The sequence below is a fragment of the Strix uralensis genome, chromosome 34 (genome assembly GCF_047716275.1).
Source record: "Strix uralensis isolate ZFMK-TIS-50842 chromosome 34, bStrUra1, whole genome shotgun sequence".
Lineage (NCBI taxonomy): Eukaryota > Metazoa > Chordata > Aves > Strigiformes > Strigidae > Strix > Strix uralensis.
This window is the reverse complement of record NC_134005.1, coordinates 3,161,321-3,185,118: the sequence shown is the minus strand read 5'-3', so window position 1 is coordinate 3,185,118 and position 23,798 is coordinate 3,161,321. Positions and strand designations below refer to the sequence as shown.

At 57.3% G+C, this 23,798-nt stretch overlaps 3 protein-coding genes across 10 annotated transcripts in view; 2 read left to right on the top strand and 1 right to left on the bottom strand.

Annotated features, from left to right (window-relative positions):
* LOC141936803 (coiled-coil domain-containing protein 81-like) overlaps nt 1-23,798 on the bottom strand; it is a 54,246-nt gene that overhangs the window by 23,039 nt on the left and 7,409 nt on the right. Inside the window, exons 4-7 of one of the 4 annotated variants that reach the window (XM_074854115.1) lie at nt 5,602-5,701; nt 4,339-4,448; nt 3,454-3,580; nt 837-1,235 (exon numbers count right to left, since the gene is read on the bottom strand). In XM_074854115.1, the coding sequence (XP_074710216.1) occupies nt 1,048-1,235; nt 3,454-3,580; nt 4,339-4,448; nt 5,602-5,701 (525 nt within the window). In that variant the 3' untranslated portion in view covers nt 837-1,047. Of the gene's footprint in view, nt 1-836; nt 1,236-3,381; nt 4,449-5,601; nt 5,702-6,068; nt 6,396-23,798 lie in introns of those variants that run through there. The other 3 variants (XM_074854116.1, XR_012626801.1, XM_074854114.1) reach the window with 3 other exon arrangements.
* The window catches only part of LOC141936804 (uncharacterized), a 34,549-nt gene continuing 17,580 nt past the window's right edge, over nt 6,830-23,798 (top strand). The window contains exons 1-12 of one of the 3 annotated variants that reach the window (XM_074854118.1): nt 6,830-7,002; nt 7,135-7,313; nt 7,814-8,164; nt 8,908-8,968; nt 10,880-10,937; nt 11,398-11,540; nt 12,397-12,458; nt 13,402-13,555; nt 13,774-14,030; nt 14,206-14,323; nt 14,670-14,785; nt 15,262-15,373. In XM_074854118.1, the coding sequence (XP_074710219.1) occupies nt 8,940-8,968; nt 10,880-10,937; nt 11,398-11,540; nt 12,397-12,458; nt 13,402-13,555; nt 13,774-13,945 (618 nt within the window). In that variant the 5' untranslated portion in view covers nt 6,830-7,002; nt 7,135-7,313; nt 7,814-8,164; nt 8,908-8,939 and the 3' untranslated portion in view covers nt 13,946-14,030; nt 14,206-14,323; nt 14,670-14,785; nt 15,262-15,373. Of the gene's footprint in view, nt 7,003-7,134; nt 7,314-7,813; nt 8,165-8,907; nt 8,969-10,879; nt 10,938-11,397; nt 11,541-12,396; nt 12,459-13,349; nt 13,556-13,773; nt 14,031-14,205; nt 14,324-14,351; nt 14,786-15,261; nt 15,374-15,892; nt 16,549-23,798 lie in introns of those variants that run through there. The other 2 variants (XM_074854119.1, XM_074854117.1) reach the window with 2 other exon arrangements.
* LOC141936800 (maestro heat-like repeat-containing protein family member 7) lies at nt 16,812-22,040 on the top strand. 3 transcript variants are annotated; one of them, XM_074854106.1, is made up of 13 exons: nt 16,812-17,306; nt 17,750-17,878; nt 17,999-18,066; nt 18,200-18,349; nt 18,505-18,659; nt 18,952-19,099; nt 19,405-19,542; nt 19,730-19,906; nt 20,251-20,406; nt 20,920-21,021; nt 21,399-21,501; nt 21,662-21,724; nt 21,842-22,040. In XM_074854106.1, exons 2-13 carry the CDS (start codon nt 17,758-17,760, stop codon nt 21,973-21,975), a joined length of 1,515 nt encoding a protein of 504 aa, XP_074710207.1. In that variant the 5' UTR covers nt 16,812-17,306; nt 17,750-17,757; the 3' UTR covers nt 21,976-22,040. The 3 variants fall into 3 exon arrangements, with proteins under 3 accessions (XP_074710207.1, XP_074710209.1, XP_074710208.1); XM_074854108.1 differs by lacking the exon at nt 17,750-17,878; XM_074854107.1 differs by lacking the exon at nt 21,662-21,724.

Here is a 23,798-nt window from a genome sequence, read left to right as displayed (position 1 = left end):
CCAGCCCCACTGAGCCCCTTCTCTCCCTCCTCCTCCTCCAGACCATGGCTGTGTTCATCACCCGCGTCCTGACCCTGCTGAGCATCGTGCAGTACGTGCTGAGAGCCGGGGACCGGCAAGACGCGGCCACACAAGAGCTCCTGCGGCAGCGCGAGGAGCAGGAGCAGCAGGAGATGACCCGGCTGATGGAGGAGGTGGAGCAGAGCAGCCAGGAGCAGCGCGGCCTCGCTCTGGAAGGCCTGCTCCTCGGGGCCTGCCAGCACTGGTGGTTCTGGGCCTCCGCCGACGCCCTGCTCGTGCTCTTGGGGCTCTACTGGCTGCCCAGGCAGAGCGGCGCTGACGGCGACAGCAGCAGCCAGCGGGGAAGCGCCAGCGGTGCCGAGGAGCAGAGAGGGGAGGACGAGGACTGCGAGGGCAAAGCAGAGCCCAGTGACACCCTGGCTGGACACAAGCCTCTGCAGAAGGCGGCGAGCTCCGCGGCGCCTGCCAAGCAAGCCCGCCCCAAGAACACCTTCCCGATGGGGCCGCATCCAGCCTTGGGACAGGGCAGCGCCTACGAGTGCCCCGAGAACAACATCCCCCAGCGCCTGCTGCTCGCGCCCCCGAGACCACCCCTGGGCCACATCGTCCGCCAGCGCTGGGCACCGCGGGGGCTCTGCCGGCAACGCGCTGCTGCACCCCCGGCAGCTCCTGACGGGGAACGTGCTGCGCCGCCTCCTCTGCCCCGGGAGCACCCCAACACCAGCCGGGTCCCCGCTTCCCGCGCAGCCTCTGACCCGCTCCGCTGGCACGCTGCTCCAGCTCGGAGGCGCAGGAGGGCGTCAATAAATACCCAATAGAAATAATATTTATTTTATTATAAACAGAAATAGACAAATACCCTGAAGAAATCCCCAATAAATTAGTTTGGTTTAAGCAATCCCGTGTCCGTGAGTGCCTGGGCAGCACTGTGCTGGGGAATGTCACCCCTTGGCTCCATCTCCGCCCTGTAACAAACAGATGAAGTTTGTTGATGAATTTACGTTTGCAGTGGTTACACTCAGACCTTTAGTGCCTCCTTCTCTTCTCTCTCTTCTCCTGGTGTTCCCCACATGCCCTCCTCCCCGCCTCCTTTCCCACAGCCCCGACCACCTCTGTCCTTGCTCCCAAGGCCGCCGCTGAAATCAGCTGCTCCATCCCCGGGTCGGGCTTTTCCTGGCTGAGATCAACCCACCACACGCGGGTCCCTTCTTTTCCTCGGGGAAAGAGCACAGAAGGCACAAACAAAACTCATTAGATTAGGAACGAGCAGAGTACCGGCAGGCAAGGATCTCTGGAGGTCAGGGATGTGTGAAAATGTCTCTTTCTCCCCAAAATGAGCATTAAGGCGCTGTGTGGTGACTCGTGTCCCTACAGCGACCGATGAGAAGATTTCGCCATCTCCTGGGCGCCCGCTTAAGCTCCATCTTAAGTAAGCCCAGGTTGCTGCAGGCGTGGCGCTGTCCCCAGCAGCTGGGAGGAGGGGGAGGGGGTGGCCGAGGGGGGTCAGGGGGGTTTGGGAAACACCCCCCCTCCCCAAATGGCCAAATCCCCAACCCCCAGCTACTCACTGAGGGCGAGGCAGGAGCAGACCCACTGCAGCACCGCCACGGTCTGGAGCCGGCGGCGAAGGGGGAGCCGGAGAGGGGTGAAGGGGCACGGCAGGGGGGGGCACTGGGACTGGGGGAGTCAGTGGGAACAGGGAGGGGCACGGGGAGCTGGAGGAAGAGGGGCAGGGAACTGGGAGCTGCTGGTTTTAATGCAGCTGGTCCCACCCCAAGCCCTGCCCTCCCCTGGGCAGGACAGGGCAAAGGGTCAGATAATGGTGGGGCTTGTGCAAGTGGGTGTGCAAAGGCTGGGGCTGGTGTAAAGGCTTGTGCGAGCTTTGGGGCTGGGGAACGGCTCCTGCAACGTTTGGGACTTGTACAAACGCCTGTGCAAAGGCCTGTGCAAAGTCTGGAGCTTGTGCAAAGGCCTGTGCGATGCTCAGGCTTGTACAAACGCACGTGCCACGTCCGGGGCTGGTGCAAATGCGGGTGCAAACCCCCAGGACGGGGACAGACAGGGCTGCACTGCGGGGCACTGGGATAAACTGCAGGGCACTGGGATGAACTGGGGGGCACTGGGAGTTTATTGGGTTATTAACTGCATGCGGGTGCAGGTATTAACAGGGGGTCACCCGGGGGGGGTGCGGGGCAGTACTGGAAGGGTGTCCCAGGACCCCTGAGGGACATCAATGGGCACCCAGGTCACACCCTGTCATCCCCCCCACCCAGGGGTCCTACCCAGCACACTGGGAAATATTGGGAAATATTGGGGGCGGGTAAATGGGGAAACTGGGGGACATCCACGGACACTCTGGGGACCCCAAGCCTCCGTCTCTGTCACCATAGAGGGATCACGGGACACTGGGAGGGGCCACAGGGACAGTGGGGGACCCCCAGGCTACCCCCTGTCCCCAGCATCAGGGTCCCAGTAGGGTCACTGGGCAGACTGGGGGCACTGTGCCACCACCCGGGGGTCCTCTTGGCTTTCCCAGCAGAGGAGGGGGGGTGGTTGTGGACTGTCCCAGGCTGATTTGGGAGGGACACTGGGGGAGGTGGTGGCTGACGGGGACAGTTTGGGTCCTGGGGTGGGGGCACCCATGGGGGTGTCACTGCTGGGGGCAGGGACACCACGATGTCCTTCTGGACGCTGCTGGTGACAGTGACACTGGGACCGCAGGTGCCATCAACACCAGTCTGGCCACGGGCTGGACACTGGCGACAGTGGTGGTGCCAGGGGAGGTGGCTGTGGGCACCAGGCTGGGGCTGAAGGTCATCACCTGGGGGGCAGGGGGACAGCGTGGGGCATAATCCTCTGTCCTGACTGTGATTCCCTTGGCAAAAAGAAGTGGCACTTGCAAAGGTAACAGGGAGTTCAAAAACATTTTTCCTAATTCGTTTAACTTCATGGATAAAGAACACCTGAGCAGCGCTGCCATTCCCTTGCACACAAAAGCCTTTTGAAGTCATGAAAAATAAATTAATTCCAGGCTTTGAGCAGAAAACTCATCGCGCCACTGGACAGCTGAGTTGTTGTTTGACCCCATCTAAAAGCCTTTCGAGAAAGAAAGGCTCAAAAGATTTGCAAGGGAGGCTTTTTAATAGGATTTTGACAGAGATCTTCGAAGTGGTCTTGTGAGAAACAACCTGTGGTAGGTGTTTGGGGAGCCCCAGCTGTGTAGAACAGCAGCTGACTCCCGTGCGGGGGGTGGCAGCGCACAGGCCCTGGAAAGCAGCACGTGCTCCCCCAGGAGCCGCCTACAGCAGCCCCACCCTGTTCTGCCCTCTAATCAAACTGCAGCCCAGTGACCAGTTACACTCAGAGGAGAAAAAACACTTTTCCAGTTGAAGGTTTCATGAAGTGAACTTCAGGTAGTTAAGGATTCCTTACCATGCTCCTGGGCTGGCAGCAAACCCCCGTCTCCCCGCCCCAAGGCACAGTAAAGCCGCGGTTTCTCTCTCTCCCACATTCCGGCGTAACCTGCCAGCGCCCCCCACCAACACCACACGTCAGGGAACTGGCAAACAGAGAAGCAGAACATGACTGGAGGTTGCTTTAAACACGACGTTGCAAACTGTACGGGCCATTCTGCAGACTACCAGGTGTGCTGTCGTAACACTGGTGCAGAGAAACAACACTTAAAATTTGAGTTTCTTCAGGAAGAAAGAAAAGAGAGTTCCTGGATGCAGCCTTCTCTTAGGGGACCTCTCCCCTTCTGCAAGGAACAAAAATGCAAGAAACAGCCTTGACCTTCAATGGGAGAGGCTAAAAAACCACAAACCCTTTTCAGGAGTGAGGACAAAGAGCTTCAGATCAACTAGTTTCAGTTTTAGGGGGGAAGAAAGAATCTCTTGCTCGATGATCCATTTGTCAGTGGAGTCTGTTCCAGGTTACACCATCTCCTGCTGCCATGTCAAACACGATTATGCCCGGGACTAACATGCACTAAAGCAGTAATGTTTCTACAAATACGAAAGAAGAGAGAATTCCCAACGGCAAAAACAATTCAGACCCTGATTTAACAGGGTTCAAGTGACCGGCAAGGCCTACTTCAGTACAGAGACTGTCCTAAAGTGAGGCCTCAAACCAAGAGCACTTCAAGACTGGGGGACAAGTGTTAGTGACACAACAAAGATCCAAAACAAGGGCCAAAACACTCTGAGCACTTTACACAGTATTTCCTAAGAGTCATGACGTTATTTTCCCCAAACTCTTCAGCTTCACACAAAATAATCTCCACTGAGCTTTGAACAAACAAAAGCAGCCACCTAATACCTTCTCTGCTCCCCCACCGCGTCCTCCAGAAGGTGCCTGATGGTCACAAAGCCACCGACCCAGCAAGTCCACATTTATTTCATGCAGCCGGTCTGGTACAGCCAGGAATCCTGTGCAACCAGAGAGACACAATTACAGACAGCAGCTGGTACTGAGGATCAGCCACAGAACAAATGGATTCACGGGCAGAGACTGGGTAACTCTGATCATTAACGTTCCTGGCAGCTGCGGGGACATCTACCACCCGGCTTATTTCCAATGTCTCCTGCAACTCACACGCACTGAGAAATCCCTCTATTTGCCCCGGGAAATACCATTTGTGGCACGTCTGGCCACGTTTCTGGGGGTCACTAGGAAAGTACAAATTCCAGGAAACAACAGTGTCAGCTGAAGCCTGCTCATTATCACCTTCTCCTGAAAAAAACAACCCCCAGACGTCCAACAAACAACAAAACCAGAAGCACACACACCACCAGCGATGTGCCTGTCCCACAACACTGCAAGATACAGGTAGGACTGCCAGAAACTTTTGAACTGCTGTGCAAAGCAGTGGCCGCTCACAGCATTTTAAGGAGTGTGTGAATGTGCAAGACGAATCTAAACCCGCCAGGAGATGGCGACTGCAAACCCTAAACGGAACCGGCAGCCCCAGCAGAAAATAGATCGTCGTTGCTTTTCCGCCTTAAAAAGCCGACCTGAACCCGTGACTGTTAACTGTGACCCGAGGCAGACGTGACCACGACCCCTCAAGCCTTCTGGAGGTGCAGGTGGGACTGAACAGGGTGGGGGCACTCGGAACAGGCTCACCCAGGCAGGCTGGGCACGGTCACCCCCACGTCTCTCCACCAGCACTTGCTAACGCTGGTCCCCTGGGGTATCCAGAGCTGCAGGCAGGGAACGGGAAAGCAGCTCCTCTAACACCAGCGTTCAGCCCAGAACTCTGCCTCCCCAGCGCCCAAACGGGACAAAACTCAAACTGGGCCCCTTCTCCTCACGCCGGGTCAGAGTTTGGGACCCCAACGGGATGCCACAGCGTGGGAAAGCTCCAAGGACACAGCCTAAGGGAACCGGAGCTCCCCGGCTCTCAGAGTAGTTCTAGAGCTAAAGCGGGGGCAGACATCAACTCCACATCAGGTAAGACAGGCCAGCGCTCAGCCCTGACCCGGGAAGGCAGCCTCCTCCCGGCCTGCCCAAGGGGTTCCAACCCAGCACACTTTCTTCCCAAAGCGGGACGCTGCCTTACTGCGGTGTGACGCCACTCACCCGCTCCTGGAGACGGCACCAGAGGGACACGGCACAAGCCATCAAGCCGCTGTCTGCGAGCACCAGAGCCCTCTGGGGACTGTTCTTCACCACGGGGCCCCTGAGAGAGAAAACAGGAGACAGAAGAGATGGTGAGACATTTCAGCTACGGCGGAGCTACCTCAGGGCAACAAGACTGAGACTGAGCCCTTTTGCTCGGGGGAAAGTGCACACCAGAGAAATACCCGCTGAACAGAAATCTCCAGCTAAACAGAGGAAAAAAAGCAGATTTGAGGAGCACAACATAGCAACAGACTACCACAAGACTTCTTTTGTACGGTACTAGAGTGTAAACACACTCCACATGCATCAAAACTGGTCCGTAACTGTACATTCCATACAATTGCTCCCTCATTATTTAAACATAATTTAATACACAGCAATCTGTATTTCTGTGCAAATCAGTATCTAGAGAATCCAAACCTTGCCTCTTCCTCTGGCCAGACGCATCTTTCACCTCAACGTGCACCGAGAAGCATTCGGAAAACCCCAAAGCGCTTGTCTACAAAACCCCAGTAACACCCGTAGCTAAGGAATATTTGGAGAAGCCGCTGCAGAATTCACGGTGAGCGCAGACAACATCGCCAGTGGAGGAGCTTCAGCAGCACAGTGTTCCCAGACCTGGCAGCTTCTTTAGCAGATGAACCTCAACAGCTCTGCCCGCTGCGGTTTTTTTCCCCGGAAGGTACCGAGTTCGTTTCTGCCCCTCAGACACTTCTCGCCGCGTTTCCTCCCCCCGGCCCTGCCGAGGCCGCACGCACCGAGCTCAGTGCCCGAGCAGAGGCACCGATTCCCCTCCGAGCACCCGCCGCTTCTTCCCCCGGCACCCGATCGCCCGCTCAGCCCCGCTGCCGGCTCCCCCGCCCCGCTGGGACGAGCGGCCGGGCCCGGAGACGCCCCGCCCGTCCCCAGGCCCAGGCGCCGGCGGCCCCGGCCGGGCCCTTCCCGCGCCGCGCGGTACCTGCACGCGCCGCCGCCGCCGCCGCCGCCGGAAAGAGCGTCCCGGGGCGGGGCGGGGCCGGGGCAGCTCCGGCAAGGCCCCCGCTAGAGGTGCCCGGCCCAGCGCCTGACCCGCGCGTGCCGGCGGGCACAGGGACGCCCCGGGCACGGCAGGACCCCGCCCGGAAGCCGCGGCTCTGAGCAGAGCCCGGCGCCGGAGCCAGCCGCGGGGCAGGGCTGTGCAGCCGCGCTTCCTCTCACAAATAAACCCTTTTTCTGCCCAGTTCAGCCCGTGAGGCTGCGTGCGGGGTGACTTCCCGGTGTCGGGCCCTGCAGCTGCGATCCGCGCCGCGCGGAAACACCCTTCGGAGAGTCCAAGGGAAAGTGTGTGTAACGCTGCTGGCACAGAGCACAGGCAATAAGGTCTCTTTGCTTCTTTATTTTGGGCGGTGGGGGTGGGATGGGGGGAGGGCTCTGGGGGAGGGGTTTGAGGCGTTGCGGGGTGCGTTGGGTTTTTTGCGGGGTTTTCAAGGGGGGTTGGGTGTTTTTTTCCAGCCAATACTTGTCCGGCGTGGCACAGCACCGATCTTCCCGCAGGGCAGTCAGTGGCAGTTCACCGCCATGAAGCTCTTCCTTAAGCAACTCAGACTTTGCACCTGGCGACAGGATTTGTACCGCCCGGCGCTGCGTTCAGAGCGGGGCTGCCAGGGCCGTGGTGGAGCGAGGGCGTTTGGGTGAGCGGCTGCGAAGGAATTTTGCAGCAGGGAGCGGGGCCAGGGAAGGGAAATGAATTTTGCAGCAGGGTCAGACTGGCTCTTAGGAAGGATTTCTTTGCAGAAGGGGCTGTTGGGCGTTGGAATGGGCTGCCCAGGGCAGGGGGGGAGTCCCCATCCCTGGAGGGGTTGAAGAGTCGGGTTGACCCAGCGCTGAGGGATCTGGTGGAGTTGGGAACGGTCAGGGTGAGGTTCATGGCTGGACTGGAGGATCTTCAAGGGCTTTTCCAACGCAGATAATTCTGTGATTCTGTGAATTCCCTGAGGGGTTCAGGTGGGAAGGGGTCTCTGGAGGTCATCGAGTCCACCCCCCCTGCGCCAGCAGAGCCAGTTGTGCAGGACCATGTCCGGTTGGATTTTGAGTAACTCCAAGGCTGGAGACTCCACAGCCTCTCTGTGCAGCCAGTGCCAGTGTTTGACCCACCCTCGCAGTAACAAAAAGTGTGTTTTCTTGTGTGCAGGTGGGGTTTTATGTGTTTCATTTGTGCCCGTTGCCTCTTGCCCTGTTGGTGGGCGCTGCTGAGGAGTGCGTGGCTCCGTCTGCCTCCTTCCATCCCATCGCGTGTTGGTGCACATTGCCAAGATCCCCCTGAGCCTTCCACAGGCTGCACAGCCCCGGCTCGCTCAGCCTCGTGCTCCATCCCCTTCGTGGCCCATCCCCGGACTCTCTCCAGTCTGTCCCCGCCTCTCTTGTCCTGGGGATCCCAGCGCTGGACACAGCACTCGGGGGCGGCCTCAGCAGCGCCGAGCGATTCCCCAGGAAGGCCGGGGAAGGTGCATTCTGCCAGCACTGACAGAAGGGCCTATCCAAGGTAAAAAGCAATAAAATTCCTCCTTCTCGAGAAATGCAGTTAAGTATATATACTGATGGAAAGGAGTAACAGGGTAAATATACCAGACGTGAAATAACTGTGATGCTGTAAGTCATTCTCAAGGAGAAGGTGCCCGCTTTCACTTGAATCGTCCTGACTGAACATTTACTCGCTTAAGAAGCGTAGCAGTGAGAGAGGCCCCGCTCTCTGAAGCTGATCATCTGTTCCTACTGGATAGTATCTAACTCCTGAAAAGCGACACAGCGCAGCCTTGGTGCTGCAGAGCTGGGAGGGCTGTTCGGGGGCTGCGGGCTGTGGCACACTGCAGGCACTGGGCAGTTTGCCTGAAATACAATTGAAATGATGTGACGAGCAAAGGGAATAAAAGCAACCCCACCTCTCTGCTTATAAAGAGATTTTTCATAGGATGCAGCAATGACGGCCAGAAATAACACTTTGATCATCTAATTTTACAGTGAAAAACCGTGGTGCTGTCAGGTTCTCATTTCTTGCCCTTTCCAGCATTGTTGAAACTGAAAATAAGGCCATTTCCTCCAGGTTCTTTGCTGTGGGATCAGTCAGAATGAAAACACATTTAAAACTGAGTGATCATACTTGTTTTTTCCCACGCTGATGAAAACACGTGTCTGTGTTTCTCGAGAGCTGTACTTCCCATTCATCCCTAAAGAAGTCATCTTGCTTAAAGCCCAAGAAAACAAGGGTTTTCTTCATGTGTGTTACAGGTTCCTTTGAGGCCCAGAGATAAACGCACCGAATGACAATTCCTGTCTTTGCTGCATTCAGGTGAGTGAGATGGGTTTGTCCCTCAAGAGAAGCCCTGTGAAAACCAGAACTAGTTTTTGTTCATACTGACTCCTGAGTGTGTGTAAAATATGGATAATGTGGGCACCGTTTGAGAAGAATAACCCCCGTCTGTGGTGTACTTTGTGAGACTGTATGTTCTGGAAAGGTCCAGAAGGGAAGATGTAGTCGCTTTCAATTGTTTAACAGAAGCACGTTTCTAGAGGCCACAAAACCCCAGTGTTCGCATATTTCCCTTAGCAAGTGGCGACCTAGAGACAGTGTGCTGCAACGTGGGATTCCTGAGGGAGCGGCATCGATTTCCCTGAGATTCCCTAATTTGCTATCCACCCAAACTCCGGTGATAACGCAGTGGAGGCAAATCCGTATCATTCTGAACAACGCGGAAACACCTCAAGTCCCATTCCGTGTTACGTGCTAGATGCCATCGCAGGCAATAAAAACTAATAATTTTGTTCCCGTTTTGGTCGTATAAATTTTACAGAGAAGTTTTTTACCTCTTCTCCCACCAAAAGCCAAAGATTTAAGAGCAAGCGAGTGGGGCAAGACAACAGCCAATGAGTTTGGAATTCAGAAATGTTTAGAAATCAGCGAGTTTGTTAGTCAGAAGGAGTGAATGCCGCAACTGAGAGACGGGAGACAGGCTTGATGGAAGCAAAGTTCTCACTTTATTACATGTAACACTCATTTTTATAGAAAATCAGAAGATGCGTGTGTTAAATTGACTGGTTGCTATGCTTCAGAATTCTTATCAGCACGCGCTAATCGGTAGCTACTGAAACTTTAGCAATTGGACTAATAGCAACTAAGCCACTCCTGTAAAAAACTCTAAATTCCTAGCTGTCTGCACCGTCTTCGGCCCTTTATCAAGCATGACTCACAGGTTAGCAATTCTTCACCATATCAGCACTTTTCTCAGTGCTTTTCTCTTCCCTTTATCAGGCCTCCCAAGGTTTGTAGCCTACAAGTTCCAGTACGTCCCCCTCTAACAACGGAGCAGTACAGGCCGTTCTGTCTGAGTCCTTCAGGTCGTACCCAAAAAGTGAAGGGAGGGGATGGACGGGGAGTACAGAAGTAGTGCTTAACTGTGCACCCAATAAAAAGATTTTATTTTCCCTTTTTTGAAGGAAAAGGGGTTTTTCCCACGCCTTTCTAATTGCCTTGAGAAATGCACTACAGTGCTCTTCCCTGAGAGCACAGAGCACTGCAGCAGCACCAGCCGTGCTGGATACATTGCTCTGAGCCTTCTATTTGGCAACACGATCACGAGCTGCGATCACCCTTTGAACCTGAGCAGTTCCCTCCTAAATCTGCAAAGAAAATTGCAATGATGTGAGCTGGGCATTTAAAAACTATGCTGACAGATCTTTCCACACTCGTCAGCCTTCTAGCACTAATGCAGTGGGGGTTGGGATGTGCAGAAAGACAGAGAAAACTGAACAAATTCCAGCGTGACGGGAGTGACTGCAGTGGGCTGAACGCAGGGAACCACATGCAGGGTGCTGAGGGACAGCCTGGTTCTCTCGGATGCTCTCGTCAAAAGGCAGCACGGTTCTCATGAACTGAACAGGCATTCTGGGTGAAGGAGGATGGGGAAATGCCTGATCCGGGGAAGGAAACACATAATTGGGTTTTACAAAGTAGGTTTCGAAACCGCGGGTGGAGGGGAGGAGGTGACCTGTGCTAAAAGTGTTGCCTTTTCTTTGAGTAGCCTTTCCAGGCCGTCGCAAATGTTCCCTTTCATCCATTTATTCCCACTGCTCCTTGTTAACTAGTACTTTCTTCAGTACAGTATTTCTTTTTTAGTTTATTTTGGTTTTTAACCACGTATTCTTGCATCTTTCTCTAGAAACATTCTGCACCTTCCCTCTGTTCTCTCTGGCTTGCTGGCAGCCCCGTGGGAGATACACACCAGAGCACGTGTGTAGGTCGAATGCCACCTGCTCCCCAGGTACAGTGCAACGGGATTCGGGGGCAGCACACTTTTGGGGTTTCAGTGTTTCACCTCCTCCCAGTTCTGCCAAAACTTGCTTTGGCAGATTGCTCCGCTGCAGGCAAATTCCCTTTCTCTGTAGTCACAACATAGGGATAATCTTCCCAAGAACCTTCCAAAACTTCTACAAAATGCAGACGCTGTAACCTCTGGTCCCAGTAGTGTTTTGGTTCAGAGGAAATGGTTCATTCTCAGAGTGAATTCTCTGCCTGCTGCTGCTTCCCCCATATTTAAATTATTTGCTGATGAAGACAGCCATGAAACTCGAGTGTAAAGACATCAGACCCCACAACCTCCTTGAGTAACCACGAGAAAGGGTTTGGTCTATCAGCCAGTGGGGGCAGTTTCAAGCCTCACTGACAGTTACAGAAGGGAAGTTTTCCAAATGTGAGAAACTAACTCGGAGTTTCTGTCATAGCAGCCTGGATTTGGAGCTGGACAGAAACCCAGCGCAGAGCGTGGGCAGGTGAGAATGTTACCAGTGAACACAGCAGCAGAACTGTGTCATGCTGAGAAATATCGAATCATGGAAGAAAAGAAGAGGCAGAAAACAAAGTTTCTGTACGTGAAACAAATGGCCCAAAGCATAAACCATCTGGATTTGGGCAGCAGTAGAGGGAAGCGTAATCAGGAGACAGGGATGAAAGGATTGTAAAGGCAAAAGCCTTTCCTGCGTTCGTTTTTGCCCTTGGGGGGTGCGTGCTGGAGGGCAGGGAAGGAGGATGCAGCTGGAGCAGCGGGGCTGGAGCAGGGCGGCGATGCAGAGCAGCACAGCCCACCCCATGGCACGGCTGCAGCCCCCGTCCAGCCCGGCCCGGGGCTTTGGGGGTTGTCCTCACCAAGCCCTCTCCCATGAGGGGTGTCTCCCCAGCCCCCCGGGGGGTCTTTGGGCACAGCCCTGGGGGACAGGGATGGGGGCTCAAAGCACACAGAGCCCGTGGGGACTCGTGTGCTCGGTGGCCACGGGCCGCTGCTGAGCAGGGAAATGTCTGTGCCCAGTTCTCCGGCCCTGCTGGTGCTGGGGCTGGGGCTGCAGGGACCCTTCCTCTGGGCTGGGGGGGCCCCCACCTCCCCCTCCAGCTCAGCAGCAGGGGGGAAGGAGGCCGGTGGAGGTGGGACCGGCGCAGCGGGACCCTGCGGTGACACACAATCCCATTGTCCCTCACGGCCAGGCCACCCCCGTGGTGTCAGCACGCCCTTCCCCGTGACACCAGTCACTGATCTCTGACCTTGGCCACGCTCTCGATCTTCTCGTTGGTGTGGAAGAACAGCGGCAGCAGCGCACCCTGCACTTTCTTCACCATTTTTTTGGTGTTTCTCCCCACCGCAGTCTTCAATGCGCCAGAGCTCAGGGGGACATTGGAGGGTTGAGAGCTGGTGGACGTGGAGCGTGACCTGGTTTTCCTTTGTTTTCCAGAGCGAAGAGCCGTCTGGAATGCGGTGTCCGGCTGCATTTAAGAACGGCTGCTGCTGCGCAAGGTGGGGTGACACCCGCATCCTCCTTGTCCGCCCAGAGAGCTGGGGAGTCCCCGCGGCCCCGGGGCACAGCCTGTCGTTTCTCTTCCCTCCTCAGAAAGTGGGAAACTCACCCCAAAAGTCCCCACTGGGGGACAAACAGGGCTTGTGCCAGGGTGGTATCGCCTCTGGGAGGTGGTGGTGGACCTCAGGGCTGATCCTGGGCACTGGAGACCCCCCGGATGCCCTCGGGCTTGTTAAAGAATCTCTAGGCTTAGCTTTATTGACAACTCAGAGTTGGGCCGACACCTCAGTGAGTGGCCAATGTCCCAAAGACTTGCACCGTTTATATACTGTATCTAAATCTATTACCTGAGTCCAAAGTCTTCGGAATTTTCCACTCAACCTTTTAGTTCTTGATTCTCATCTTTTCTTAGTTATTAGTTATTTATGATATTATTATCTCACACAATTCTGAGAAAGACTCCAAGATGTTCTACGAAAAGCTTAGGTAGAGTGAGCAGTTTTGATATCCTAAATTCTCTTAATCTAGCAACCCCCCTGTGTTTAGTCAATTAATCATCCTTTGTTAAAACTGCCTCCATATGATTAGCTTGACTGGGTTTTAGAGCAGCCTTGGGTCGGGACTATCCAAGAAGCGGGCTAAGAACACTTTTCAGGCCTGTTGAGCAGCACCCCGGTTGCCTTGGTAATACGACGAGATCGCTCAGTCCTGAACACGTTTCACTAGGCCTTAAAATCTATTTCAAATAGACCAGCGGTTGGATTTCAAATTCTTCTCCAGGCTGCTCCTGCCCTGACTTTTTCAGAGGGGGAGGACTCAGCGTCTCCTCCCCAAGCGGGAGCGGGCAGGATCCATCCCAACGCACCATCCCTGGTCAGGGCCACCTCCAGCTCTTCCCTCTGCCGTCCTCACCCTTGGGTCCTTCCTTCTCTTCTGTTCCAGGGTGTCCGAATTCCCGCCCTCAGCTGCTTCGACGTTGTCTCCAGACAGATCCAGGTTGGAGAGGAGGCCGTGACTATCCACAGGCCCGTCTTTCACCCGGCCAGAAACCTCATCGTGGTCCGCAACCTGTCGGACAACAAGGCCTACCTGCCCGGTAAGATGGCGGATTAAACCCCCGTTGGCTTCACGGTCATCGCGTCCCTTCCCTGGGGCTGAGAAGGTTCTCGGAAGTGACTCCCCCTCTGTGGAGCAGAGCCCAAAATTTGGGTTTTTTTTCTTTCTGGGGGAGGCAACGATCGTTTTGCCTTGGGAAGCGCCTGCGGAAGGGCCACTGGGTGAACGTCTCCACTCCTCTCGTGTGGTTTTTTTCAGGCAACAAGGAGCTGGAGCCCCTCAAATACTCCAAGGTGGCCGCAGCCGCCTCGGTGTCCCGGCAGAAAGCAGCGGGCTGCATCCAGGGCACCGTGTCCCTCCTCTCTTACTGCCTGGGGAAGGGGGAGAACGTCGCCTTCGTCCTGAGGGACATCGGGGTGCTCCTCATTGAAGGCACAACGGTGCAAATGAAGTTCTACTACAACTTCCTGGTGATGTTGTCTGGGAAGGAGAACTTGGAACAAGTGATTTTCAAGGTCAGTGATTCTGTTTCTCCGTGGCGCGCGTGGGCAGTCCCATGGCGGTGGCCCGGCAGGACACGGCCAGGTGAGAGTTGATGGTCCTACCAACTCTCCCTGCCTCGAGCTCCTCTATTGTGGCCTCACAGCCATGTTGAGGACATCCCACCATCTTGGAGCTCCTCCATTGCAGGTCCCCCGGCTGCTGGACATGGGGTGTCCTGGATGGTACCTGTGGCCTCCCTGAGTTTCTCTGGCCACGTCGTCATCTTTCCCGAGAGAGTACGTTGGCGGCTGTAGCCGCTCTCAAGGTGACATTTGCTCCTTATGACCCCACGGGTGTCCTCCCATGGGGACACCCGGCAGCAACTCTTGATGTCCCCAGGCCGTGGTCGCTCCCATAAGGCAGATTTGATGGGTAGGACCAAGGAATTTAGGCAACACTTCCTTCCCATGTTAGCCTGGACTCTTTGCTGGGTGACTCCTTTTCCCAGGACTGTGCTTGGGGATGGGGCATGGTGGACTTGGGGAAAAACATGGTAGAGTTGGGGAAAAAAAACAGCCTTTACGGCAATGCCAAAATCTGCTGGTGAGCACGGCGAGTGGCAAGGGCTGGTGGTGCTCTGGGTCATGGCGGTGTCTTCTCCTCGTTCCCAGGCTTGAAATAGAGTTTGTGCACAAACCACCTCTCAGGGCTCTTCTCAGGACCTCGAGACAAGTCCCTGGCGAGGATGAGGAGACGAGAAGAGAGTTTCTGCCACCTCTTGGACAAGGTAAAGCAGCTCCCGGCTCCTTTCCACAGTGCGGGCAACCAAATTCTGTCATTTGACTTGGAAATCACCGGCGCTGAGTGTCAAAGGGCTCCGACTTGTGCCAAAGCTTCCCCCCAGCTCGGCACAGCCGTTTGTCCTAACGACTCATTGGCTTCACCAACACGGAGCCCCGGGGTGGGATGCGCCCAAGGGTGCGGTGGGAGGATGGTGATCCAAGACTGCCTCCTCCCCGCCAAGAAACGACCCCCCAAAGAGTCCCTGTCACCTCCCCGCTCCCCCTTCCCACACCGGGAGCTGACGATGCCGTCGCAAAACCATGGCAATGGGGAACTGGGGGCAGAGAGGCTGTGATGGCGGCTGCGAGGGGAGCAGAACGGCCCTCTTGGACCTTTGGGGAAGGGGCCGGAGCACCCCTGCGTGTCACCGGGGCTGGCAGCGGCCCAGCGATGCTCTTCTGACGAGGTTTCTCCTCCCAGTTCCAGAGGGATGTCCTGGGTTCGCTGCTCCAAGCTCGCCTAACCAGGAACCACCACAGTTCCAGGAGATGACGGGGCAGAAGAAGAGGAAGAAGATAAAGTCTTCGGTCAGGTGAGGCTGAAGGCTCAGGGCTGGGGGTCTGCACAGGGTCGTTTTGCCCAGAGAGGTGGTGGATGCCCCATTCCTGGGAACATTCGTGGTCAGGTTGGACGGGGCTCGGAGCGACCTGCTCTGGTTGAAGATGTCCTTGGCCGTGGCAGGGGTGGGGTTGGTCTAAAGGGACCTTTAAAGGTCCCTTTTAACCCAAACTATTCTGTGGTTCTGTGATTTTCTGACCCAGCCAGAGCCCATTCCCCAGCCCCAAGCACTCGCCGTCCATCACCGCCCATCGGAGGGGTGGGATGGGGCTAGTGGGACCGCCAGTTTCACAGGGCTGGATCTTCTCCAGCCCTTCAGGAGAGCCCCAGCGTGGCCTGGGGACACGGGGACAGCCGTGTGTCAGCCGTGGGGCCCGGCTCAGGGGGTTTCGTTCCTCACAAAGAGGCACAAAGAGGGTCATGGGGGGCAGGATGCGGCCCCAAACCCAGCGTGTGCTCAGGTAGAGACCTCTCTGCCGTTGTGTCCTTCCAGGCAGCAGCCGGTGGTCCTGGGGGATTCCTCTGGAGAAAAGCAGCCTGGGACCGGCCAAGCCAAGGGCAAAGCTGCGCTCAAAGACCGAGCGTCAAAGCAGAGCCAAGCCCAAGTGCAGGCAGCGACGGCTCAGAGCTGCAGACGAGGAGGAGGAGGAGGAAAAGGAAAAGGAGGAGGATGGGGAGGACAAGTAAGACGAGGACAAGGAATGGTGGAAAAAATGCTGGCAGCTGCAAAGACCCGGAAAGCCAAGCCCTCCCCTCCTCAGGAGGCCTCGTACTTCGGAACACCCGTCATAGCTGTTTTGTCGACGACGAGCTCTGAGGCCAGCCTGCTCGAGGAGGCCTCCTGCGACGGGCCCCAGTGGCCGCTACGGAGGATAAGATGGAGAGTGTTGTGAAGTTTCCTCCTCAGAAATTCTGGCCGGTGTTGCAGTAACCTGGGAAAACAATTCCGGACGTGGAACTCCGAGGCCAACCTGCTCGAGGAGCCCCTTGATCAACACCCGGGCTTTGGGGCAACCGATGGAGGGATGAGGGGACCCGGCTCCCCGCGATGCCTCGCGCTGAGGAGCAGATCTCCCCGGGCCGGAGAGGCCCTGGCTGGAGCCATCAGGAAAAAGAGGAATAAAAATAAAGGGGGAAAGTTGCAAAAGAGCGTCGACTTTTTTAATCGGTTGCAACCGCAGCAGGGGGAGAAGGGTTTGGCAGTTGGCCAGTGGCGCTGAGATCAGCCCAGCGTGGTCCCATGGGAGGGACCTTCCCCAGGGACCTTTGCCATGGCTGTGGGTTGGACTCGATGATCCCGAGGGTCTTTTCCACCTGAATGATTCTGTGATTCTGTGTGAAATGAGGAGAAGAAATTTTAAGGAGCCAAGCGATCGACATTGTGCCCAGCAATTGCTAAGCCAATCTAATGAATGCTCCTAACAAATGGTTCTGACCCACTGACCCGATCTGCCGTTATCTCAACCCTTCGAGCCCCACGCTGGGCACCAAAAAGGACTCTCGTGGTTTGAACTCGGTCGGAGCCAAACACCACGCAGCCGGTCGCTCCCCCTCCCCCCGTCGGGGGAATGGGGCAAGAGAGTGGAGGGACACACGGAAAACTCGTAGGTTGATATAAAAAAAACAGTTTAGTGATTGTAGTAAAGCAAAAAAATAACAACAATGGAAAGTACATATGGGTGATGCACAAGGCGACTGCTCACCACCCACCGACCAACAGCCCGCTCCCGGCCAGCGATCCCGACAGAAGGAAGATGCCGCCGTCACAAAACACAGCACTGCGGCTGTGCTCCCTCCCAGCTCGAGAAAATGAACTATCCCAGCTGAAACCAGGACACTGCTGTAGCAGATTAAAGCTACTCTGGGAGTGTGGGAGAGAACGGGAGACAGGCGAGCAAACGCTCCAGGTGAGCGCAAAGTAGAGACGGGGCAGTCTGGAGTGTTTCTGTCGGGATCGAAGCAGAAGGTCCGGGGGCCATGCCGGGGTGTGTGAACCCTCTGGGACGAGCCGGGGGGTACGGGAAGGTCCTGAGGGGACATGATGGGGGGCTGGGGACACCCCGAGAGGAGCCGTGGCCCAGTGGCGAGCTGGGTCCCTACCCCCTGCAGCGGAACCCCTGCCCCACCCAGCCTGGGTGACAGGTCACAGTGTGACCCCCCTTTGTGACACCCCTTTGTGACATCACTCCGTGTCACCCCATGGCACCGTATTTAAGCAGCGCAGCCCCGCAGCGTCTGACAAGACGGGGAAGGGACAGGGCAGGAGCGCAGCGAGGAGACTCCTGAGCACAGCCCACGTCTTTTCCCGTCACTCCCTAAAGCTGAACCCCCCCCACTGTCCCTCACCCAGTTTTGAGGATGGCAGAGAGACCCCCCAGCAGTCCCAGAGTGGTTTGGGAGGAGGAGGTGGGGGCTCCCCAGGAGAGCAGCTCTCCGCTGGAGCCCTGCGAGGTGACCACGGTCCTGCCGCTGCGGATCGGTGAGTGAGGGGGCCGACGCCAGGACCCCGTTTCCCCCGTTTCAAGCTCTTTTCACCCTTTGGGAGGCTGGTTGGCCAAGATGGCCGTTGTCTTACCGACTCTTCCGTGTTTCTGTGTAGACGAGACGCTGCCAGAGGAGATGCCGGAGAAACCGGGATGGGATTATGAGAGCAGCGACATGACTACGGTAACGAGCTCCCCCCTCCCCGGGACCCTTGTCCGTGGCATCGGCTTGTGTGAGCAAGGGGACCCAGAGGTGGCCGAGCTGCTCAGCCAAGCTCAGCGTGACACATCTTCCCCCCCCGTCCCTCCACCTGTAGGTGTTTGGCGAATACCTCCAGCCTTCTCAGAAGACAGATGTTCTCCTCGTGGCCATCGAGGCCTTGACGGCAGACGATGTCCACGACAGGCAGATGGGCAGCGACATCGTGGACACGGCCATGACAGACCCGGCATCCTGGCTGACGGATGTAAGTGCCCCGTGGCTGGACTGTCCTTCCGTGTCAAACCGTGTCAAGTCTTGTTCTTCCTGCCCTAACCCGGCTCTCTCGGGCACCCGAAGCCATGTCAAGGCGGCAGGGAGGGATGGGAAGGGCAGCACCATCCTCACCCGTGTCCCCTCCAGGTGCCAGAAGTCCTGAGATGCATCCACACAAACGTGGAGCAGATCTGCACGGAGCCGGCCCGGCACAGCCTGGACTCGCTGCTGCTGCTGCTGACCAAGTGGAGCCCCAGGGAGGTGGTCAGGAGCCTGTTGGTCATCTCTCCAACGTGTGACAGGTACCGGCCCCGACAGCCTTGAAGGCTCGTTCCCCACGGGGAGAGTGGCCCAGAGACTCTCTGGCTGCCAGACCCACGGAAAACTGTGGGATATCCCCGAGGAGCAGGGCTCTCCATCCCACCACGCTTCCCACTCCAGCCAGAGCCGGCCAAAGCGGAGCCCCTGCCCCATGGGGAACAGAACCTCACCCCCTCTGCCTCCCCGGGCACCCCGAAATGAGGGGGGTGGGCAGGGCCGGGGTCTGGAGGAGCCGAGGCAGCTCTGCTGACCGAGTTGGCTCTGGCTCCGCAGCGCTGCCGTGGCCATGTGGGAGGTGATGATCTCCGTGCCCTGGGCTTTGTGGAGAGTCGTGTCGGAGCTGCTCCGCGTGCTGCGGGACTGGCAGCTGCGCAGGGTGTTCAGCTGTGCCGCAGACGACGCCTGCATCTACCCCTTGGCTGTGAGTGACCACGCTCAGCTCCAGTGCTCTGCCTTCCTCCTCTTCCTCCTCCTCCTCCCAGACCCCTGTGCCACACACTCGGGCCCACCCGGTGCTGATTTGGCCCCACCAAGCCTGTCCCAGCGCAGGCAGCGCTCTGCCTTCCACCCTGCCTGCATCCCCCTGCCCGGCTCTGGCCCCGGGACAGAGATGTGGGGACTCGGAGGTGGCTTCAAGGGGAGAGGAGACCCTTGCCACGGGCCGTACCGGTGCAGGGGAGGGAGCCCCGCAGCTCTGCTGGTCTCTCACCACTGTCTCCATTTTAGCTGCTGGCCAACGCTGTCATTGACAGCAAGCAGTTTGCTGCCCTCTACAAAACCCAGAGGTACCTGAGGCGTCCCAGCCCGGTGATGCTCTCTCTCGTGCTCGCGGGCCTCACGACACTCTCAAAAACATCCGAAACGGTGAGTGGCGGGTCGGCAAGGGGAGCCAAGTTGGTAGCCGGGGCCTGGGGGATGCGGTGGCTTGGCCCCGGCCGGGAGGGTGCGGGGTGACGGCTCCAAGCACCCTCCCTGCTCTGGAGGGGCTGGGGGGTGCCTGGGGCGGGTCTTTCACCACTTCACAAGAAGGTGACCGGTGTGTTCCGTACAGGCCAGGAAAATGCTGGTGCTGCTGCCCGACATCATGGAGAACCTGCTGGCAGCCAACAGCGATATCAGGATGAAGGCCCTGATGCTCTTCATCAATGTGATTCCTCACATGAAGAGGAAAGAGGCCAACCTCATCGCTCTGAGGCTGGCGGAGAAGCTCCCGCTCCTCTTCGATGATGTAAGGCGGGAGGCGGAGCTGAGGCGATGGGTGAAGGACGTTCAGCCCGGCCCTGCGGGCAGCATTTGGGCAGGGATGTCCCCCTGGCTCCTCTTGCGTGGCCTTTCGGGGCTCTTCCCACTCTCCTTCCGTGGCCTTTCCAGGCTATTCCCCTCCCCGCTCCTCTTCCGAGGCCTTTCAGGGCTCCGGGGCCGTTGAGCCGCAGCTGCAGGTCTGGCCGACGGCTCCTGCGTTCAGGATCCGACCCTGGGGCAGCTCCTCTCCCCCCAGCCACGCTAACGGCCCTGCTCCCCGTGGGCGAGGAGCGGCTGATGCTGAGCTCCCTCTGTCCTCCTCCCTGCCAGGAGTCCAGCCGGGTGCGGGAGCTCTCCATCCGCCTCTTCGAAGACGTGATGAAGACCGCGCTGGGGAGAAACACCAAAAAAATGGTGAAGAAAGTGCAGGGTGCGCTGCTGCCGCTGTTCTTCCACACCAACGAGAAGATCGAGAGCGTGGCCAAGGTCAGAGATCAGTGACTGGTGTCACGGGGAAGGGCGTGCTGACACCACGGGGGTGGCCTGGCCGTGAGGGACAATGGGATTGTGTGTCACCGCAGGGTCCCGCTGCGCCGGTCCCACCTCCACCGACCTCCTTCCCCCCTGCTGCTGAGCTGGAGGGGGAGGTGGGGGCCCCCCCAGCCCAGAGGAAGGGTCCCTGCAGCCCCAGCACCAGCAGGGCCGGAGAACTGGGCACAGACATTTCCCTGCTCAGCAGCGGCCCGTGGCCACCGAGCACACGAGTCCCCACGGGCTCTGTGTGCTTTGAGCCCCCATCCCTGTCCCCCAGGGCTGTGCCCAAAGACCCCCCGGGTGTCAGGGCCAGCTCCCAGAGCGCGGGATGGCCCCAGGAATGAAGGGGGATCCAATCCCGGGATCACCCCGTCCGCGCAGCTCAAAGCCAGGCCCAGAGGAGGAGGATGCCAGGTCTCCTTCCCTGGGCTCTGGTGCCGTCTCCAAGCTTCTGCTTCTCCGCAGGCTTCCTGGGACACCCTCCGCGCCTGTGCAGAGTTCCTGGGCTGGAGGAGGCTCAGCTTCCTGGCCGAGACAGGGCAGACACCCCTGATTGGAGAGTACTTGGTGAGGACAACCCCCAAAGCCCCGGGCCGGGCTGGACGGGGGCTGCAGCCGTGCCGTGGACGGGGCTGTGCCGCTCTGCATCGCCGCCCTGCTCCAGCCCCGCTGCTCCAGCTGCATCCTCCTTCCCTGCCCTCCAGCACGCACCCCCCAAGGGCTCTTCTCCACGAGACCCCGGCCCATCTGGGCCCTGGCAGCGGGACGGAGGGGTCTCAGCACCCCCAGCCCCCTCTGCCTGCGATTCTCTCTGACCCTCAGCCCCACGGGGCTCCTGGCTGGGAGACGGGAGTCACTGGGAGGGAGCGGGATGCTGGCAGGAGGGACTGGTCCGGACGGCTGCGGAGGGACCGTACCAGCCCCGTGCCCTTGTGCTCCCTCAGATAACGCACAAGAGGAACAGCGCAGACGAGTATCTGCTCCAGAGCCTGCTCTACGTGGAGAACCCTCAGGCCAGCGTGCGAGAGGCGGCCGTCAGGTTCATCGGTGAGTTCCCGGGGACCCGTTTCTGGTCGCCCGGCCCCAGTCCCCACTGGTGGGGCTCGCTGGGAGTCTTGCTGGTTCCCAGCACCCTCGGGTGCTGTCCTTGCTGGGGGACAGCCCTGCCGATGGGGAGCAGAGCTCTGACAGGAGCTCTGTGCCCCAGGGCTTGCTGCGCGGCGCCGGAGGATCCTCAGGCTGGAGAAGCTGTGGGAGATCTGCCAGAGTGGTGAGTAGGGGCAGTGCTGTGCTGGCGGGGGCTGGTGGGGCAGGGGACAGAGCCTGGGCTCCTGGGGTCTCTGCGGGCAGGGGGGGTTCACCTCTGCTCTGTTTCCTTCTCTCGCAGCCCTCCAGTCCTTGGAGAACGACGCTGAGCACTCCATCAGGTGCCTGGCAGCTCAGACCGTCCTCATCCTGACAGCTCTAAAGCAGAAGCCAAGGTCAGGATGGAGCCTGCGGTCGCTGTGGTGCTGCGCCTGATGAGCCTCGGAGAGGTGCAGTTCTCGGGGAAAGGCCGTACTTCAATAAAATTTTTTTTAAATCAAGCTGGAGCAACAAGCCCAGTCCCACGGTGTCCTTCCCACGGGGAGCCCCCGAGCAGTGTCCCTGTGCCGCTGCCCCCAGGGCCGCACACCCGCACCCGGGGTGTCCCGCGAGACCACAAAGCCCGGAGAGGAGGAGAAGGAGGAGGAGGAGGAGGGAAGCTTTAGCCCATCCTGCCCCTCCCAAGGGGTCTCAGGGCACAAAAAGGCACCCCCACGCCAAGCTGGCACGTCGCCATTTGTCCCAGCACCAAAATCCTCTCCTGTACTGGGGAGCTGGGCTGGTTTTGACTGGGCACTGGTCGGTTGGTGGTCAGCAGTTGGTTTCATTGCCATCACTTGTCCTCCTTAGGTTTCATTTCCGTCTCTTTGCTAATTTTTCCTTTTCATGACAATTTATTATTATTGATGTTATTTTAGTTCAGTTATTGAACTGTTCTTATCTCAACCCACCACTTCTCTCACTTTTCCCTTTCCAATTCTCCTCCCCCATCCTGCTGGGGGGGAAGGTGCTTAGTTGCCGACTGGGGTTAAACCACGACACCAAGTGGCAATTTTGCCTCTCAAAAAAACCCCAAAATCCCTTCAGGTACCAGCAGTAGCGTTCCCTTACTGGGTGCAAGACAGCACTAGAGAATTAATAGAATCGGAGAATCAGAATAATTCTGGTTGGAAAAAACCTTTAAGGTCACCGAGTCCGGCCGTGAACCCAACACTGGTGAACCCACCACTAAACCGCGTCCCGAGCGCCACGTCTACGCGTCTGTTAAATACCGCCAGGGCTGGGGACGCCACCACCTCCCTGGGCAGCCTGTCCCGGTGCCAGTTAAACTAACATTGATTTTCAGTTCTCCAAGTAAAAAAAATGGATTTTTTCTTTTTTTTCCTGGAGGCTGGCAGAAGAACATCACCACCAGCACAGCCTTTCTTAGCATGACAGTGGGCTAATCAACCTGTGGCAGCCTGCATGGTAAAGAACATGCTTCCACCGAAACGAGTGGTTGGGTGGTTTGGTTTTAATAAAATAAAAGAGATACTAATAATAAATTCTATAGTTCTTTAATAAATTATTATTTGCAGTCAGAACTTTACAGCAGGAGAGAGAGAGACAAACCAGAAAAACACCCAGTGAAGGAAAACAAATGTCCTAAATGGATCTAAACATCCCCACGGCATTTTGGGAGCACTCCTCCCAAATCAGGGGGCTCTTATTTTTGTCCCCCCAGCATCACACAGGCATTTCTGCTTGCTGCCAGGTCACCTCCGCACCAGCACAGCACAGAGCGTGAGTCAAGGCTTCTTATTCTACAGGGAGACAGAAACTGGAAAAACTCCGGGGGAGGGGGGGCAAAAAAAAGCACGGATTTGAGAGTGTGTGTTAAAAATAGCTCGAGGGAAAGGGCAGGAGAAGGGCTGGGGTGCTGGCCAACAGGCTGTCAGGGGTATGGGCTTGTAGCTGCAGCTGTGTTTAAAACAGTGGGTTGCTACCAGCCTGCAACAAGCAGCAGGTGCCTGTGCTGCAGGAACTCTCCATTCCTCTTGAAAACAGCGGGGACTGTTTGTAAGAATGAAGTTAAATATTTGCTCTAGGTAAGTGTGCTGACAAAAGGAGTGAAACTGAAGGGGAAAAACCCCCATTCAGTGGAAATGTTTCCTCCTATGGATTTGTCTCTCGGCCCCAGCACAGCACTGGCAGGAAACAGTTCATCACGCGTGTTCTGCTGCCATGACAGAGCCGCGGTCCAAGCTGGTTTCCCACGC

What these genes read in the sequence shown, in the direction of transcription:
- LOC141936800 (XM_074854106.1), top strand. Translation starts at nt 17,758, where the DNA reads ATGGCAGAGAGACCCCCCAGCAGTCCCAGAGTGGTTTGGGAGGAGGAG. An exon ending in ATCTCTCCAACGTGTGACAG is followed by an intron (nt 18,660 to 18,951) that starts GTACCGGCCCCG and finishes CTGGCTCCGCAG; the next exon opens with CGCTGCCGTGGCCATGTGGG. An exon ending in GTGGGAGATCTGCCAGAGTG is followed by an intron (nt 21,725 to 21,841) that starts GTGAGTAGGGGC and finishes CTTCTCTCGCAG; the next exon opens with CCCTCCAGTCCTTGGAGAAC.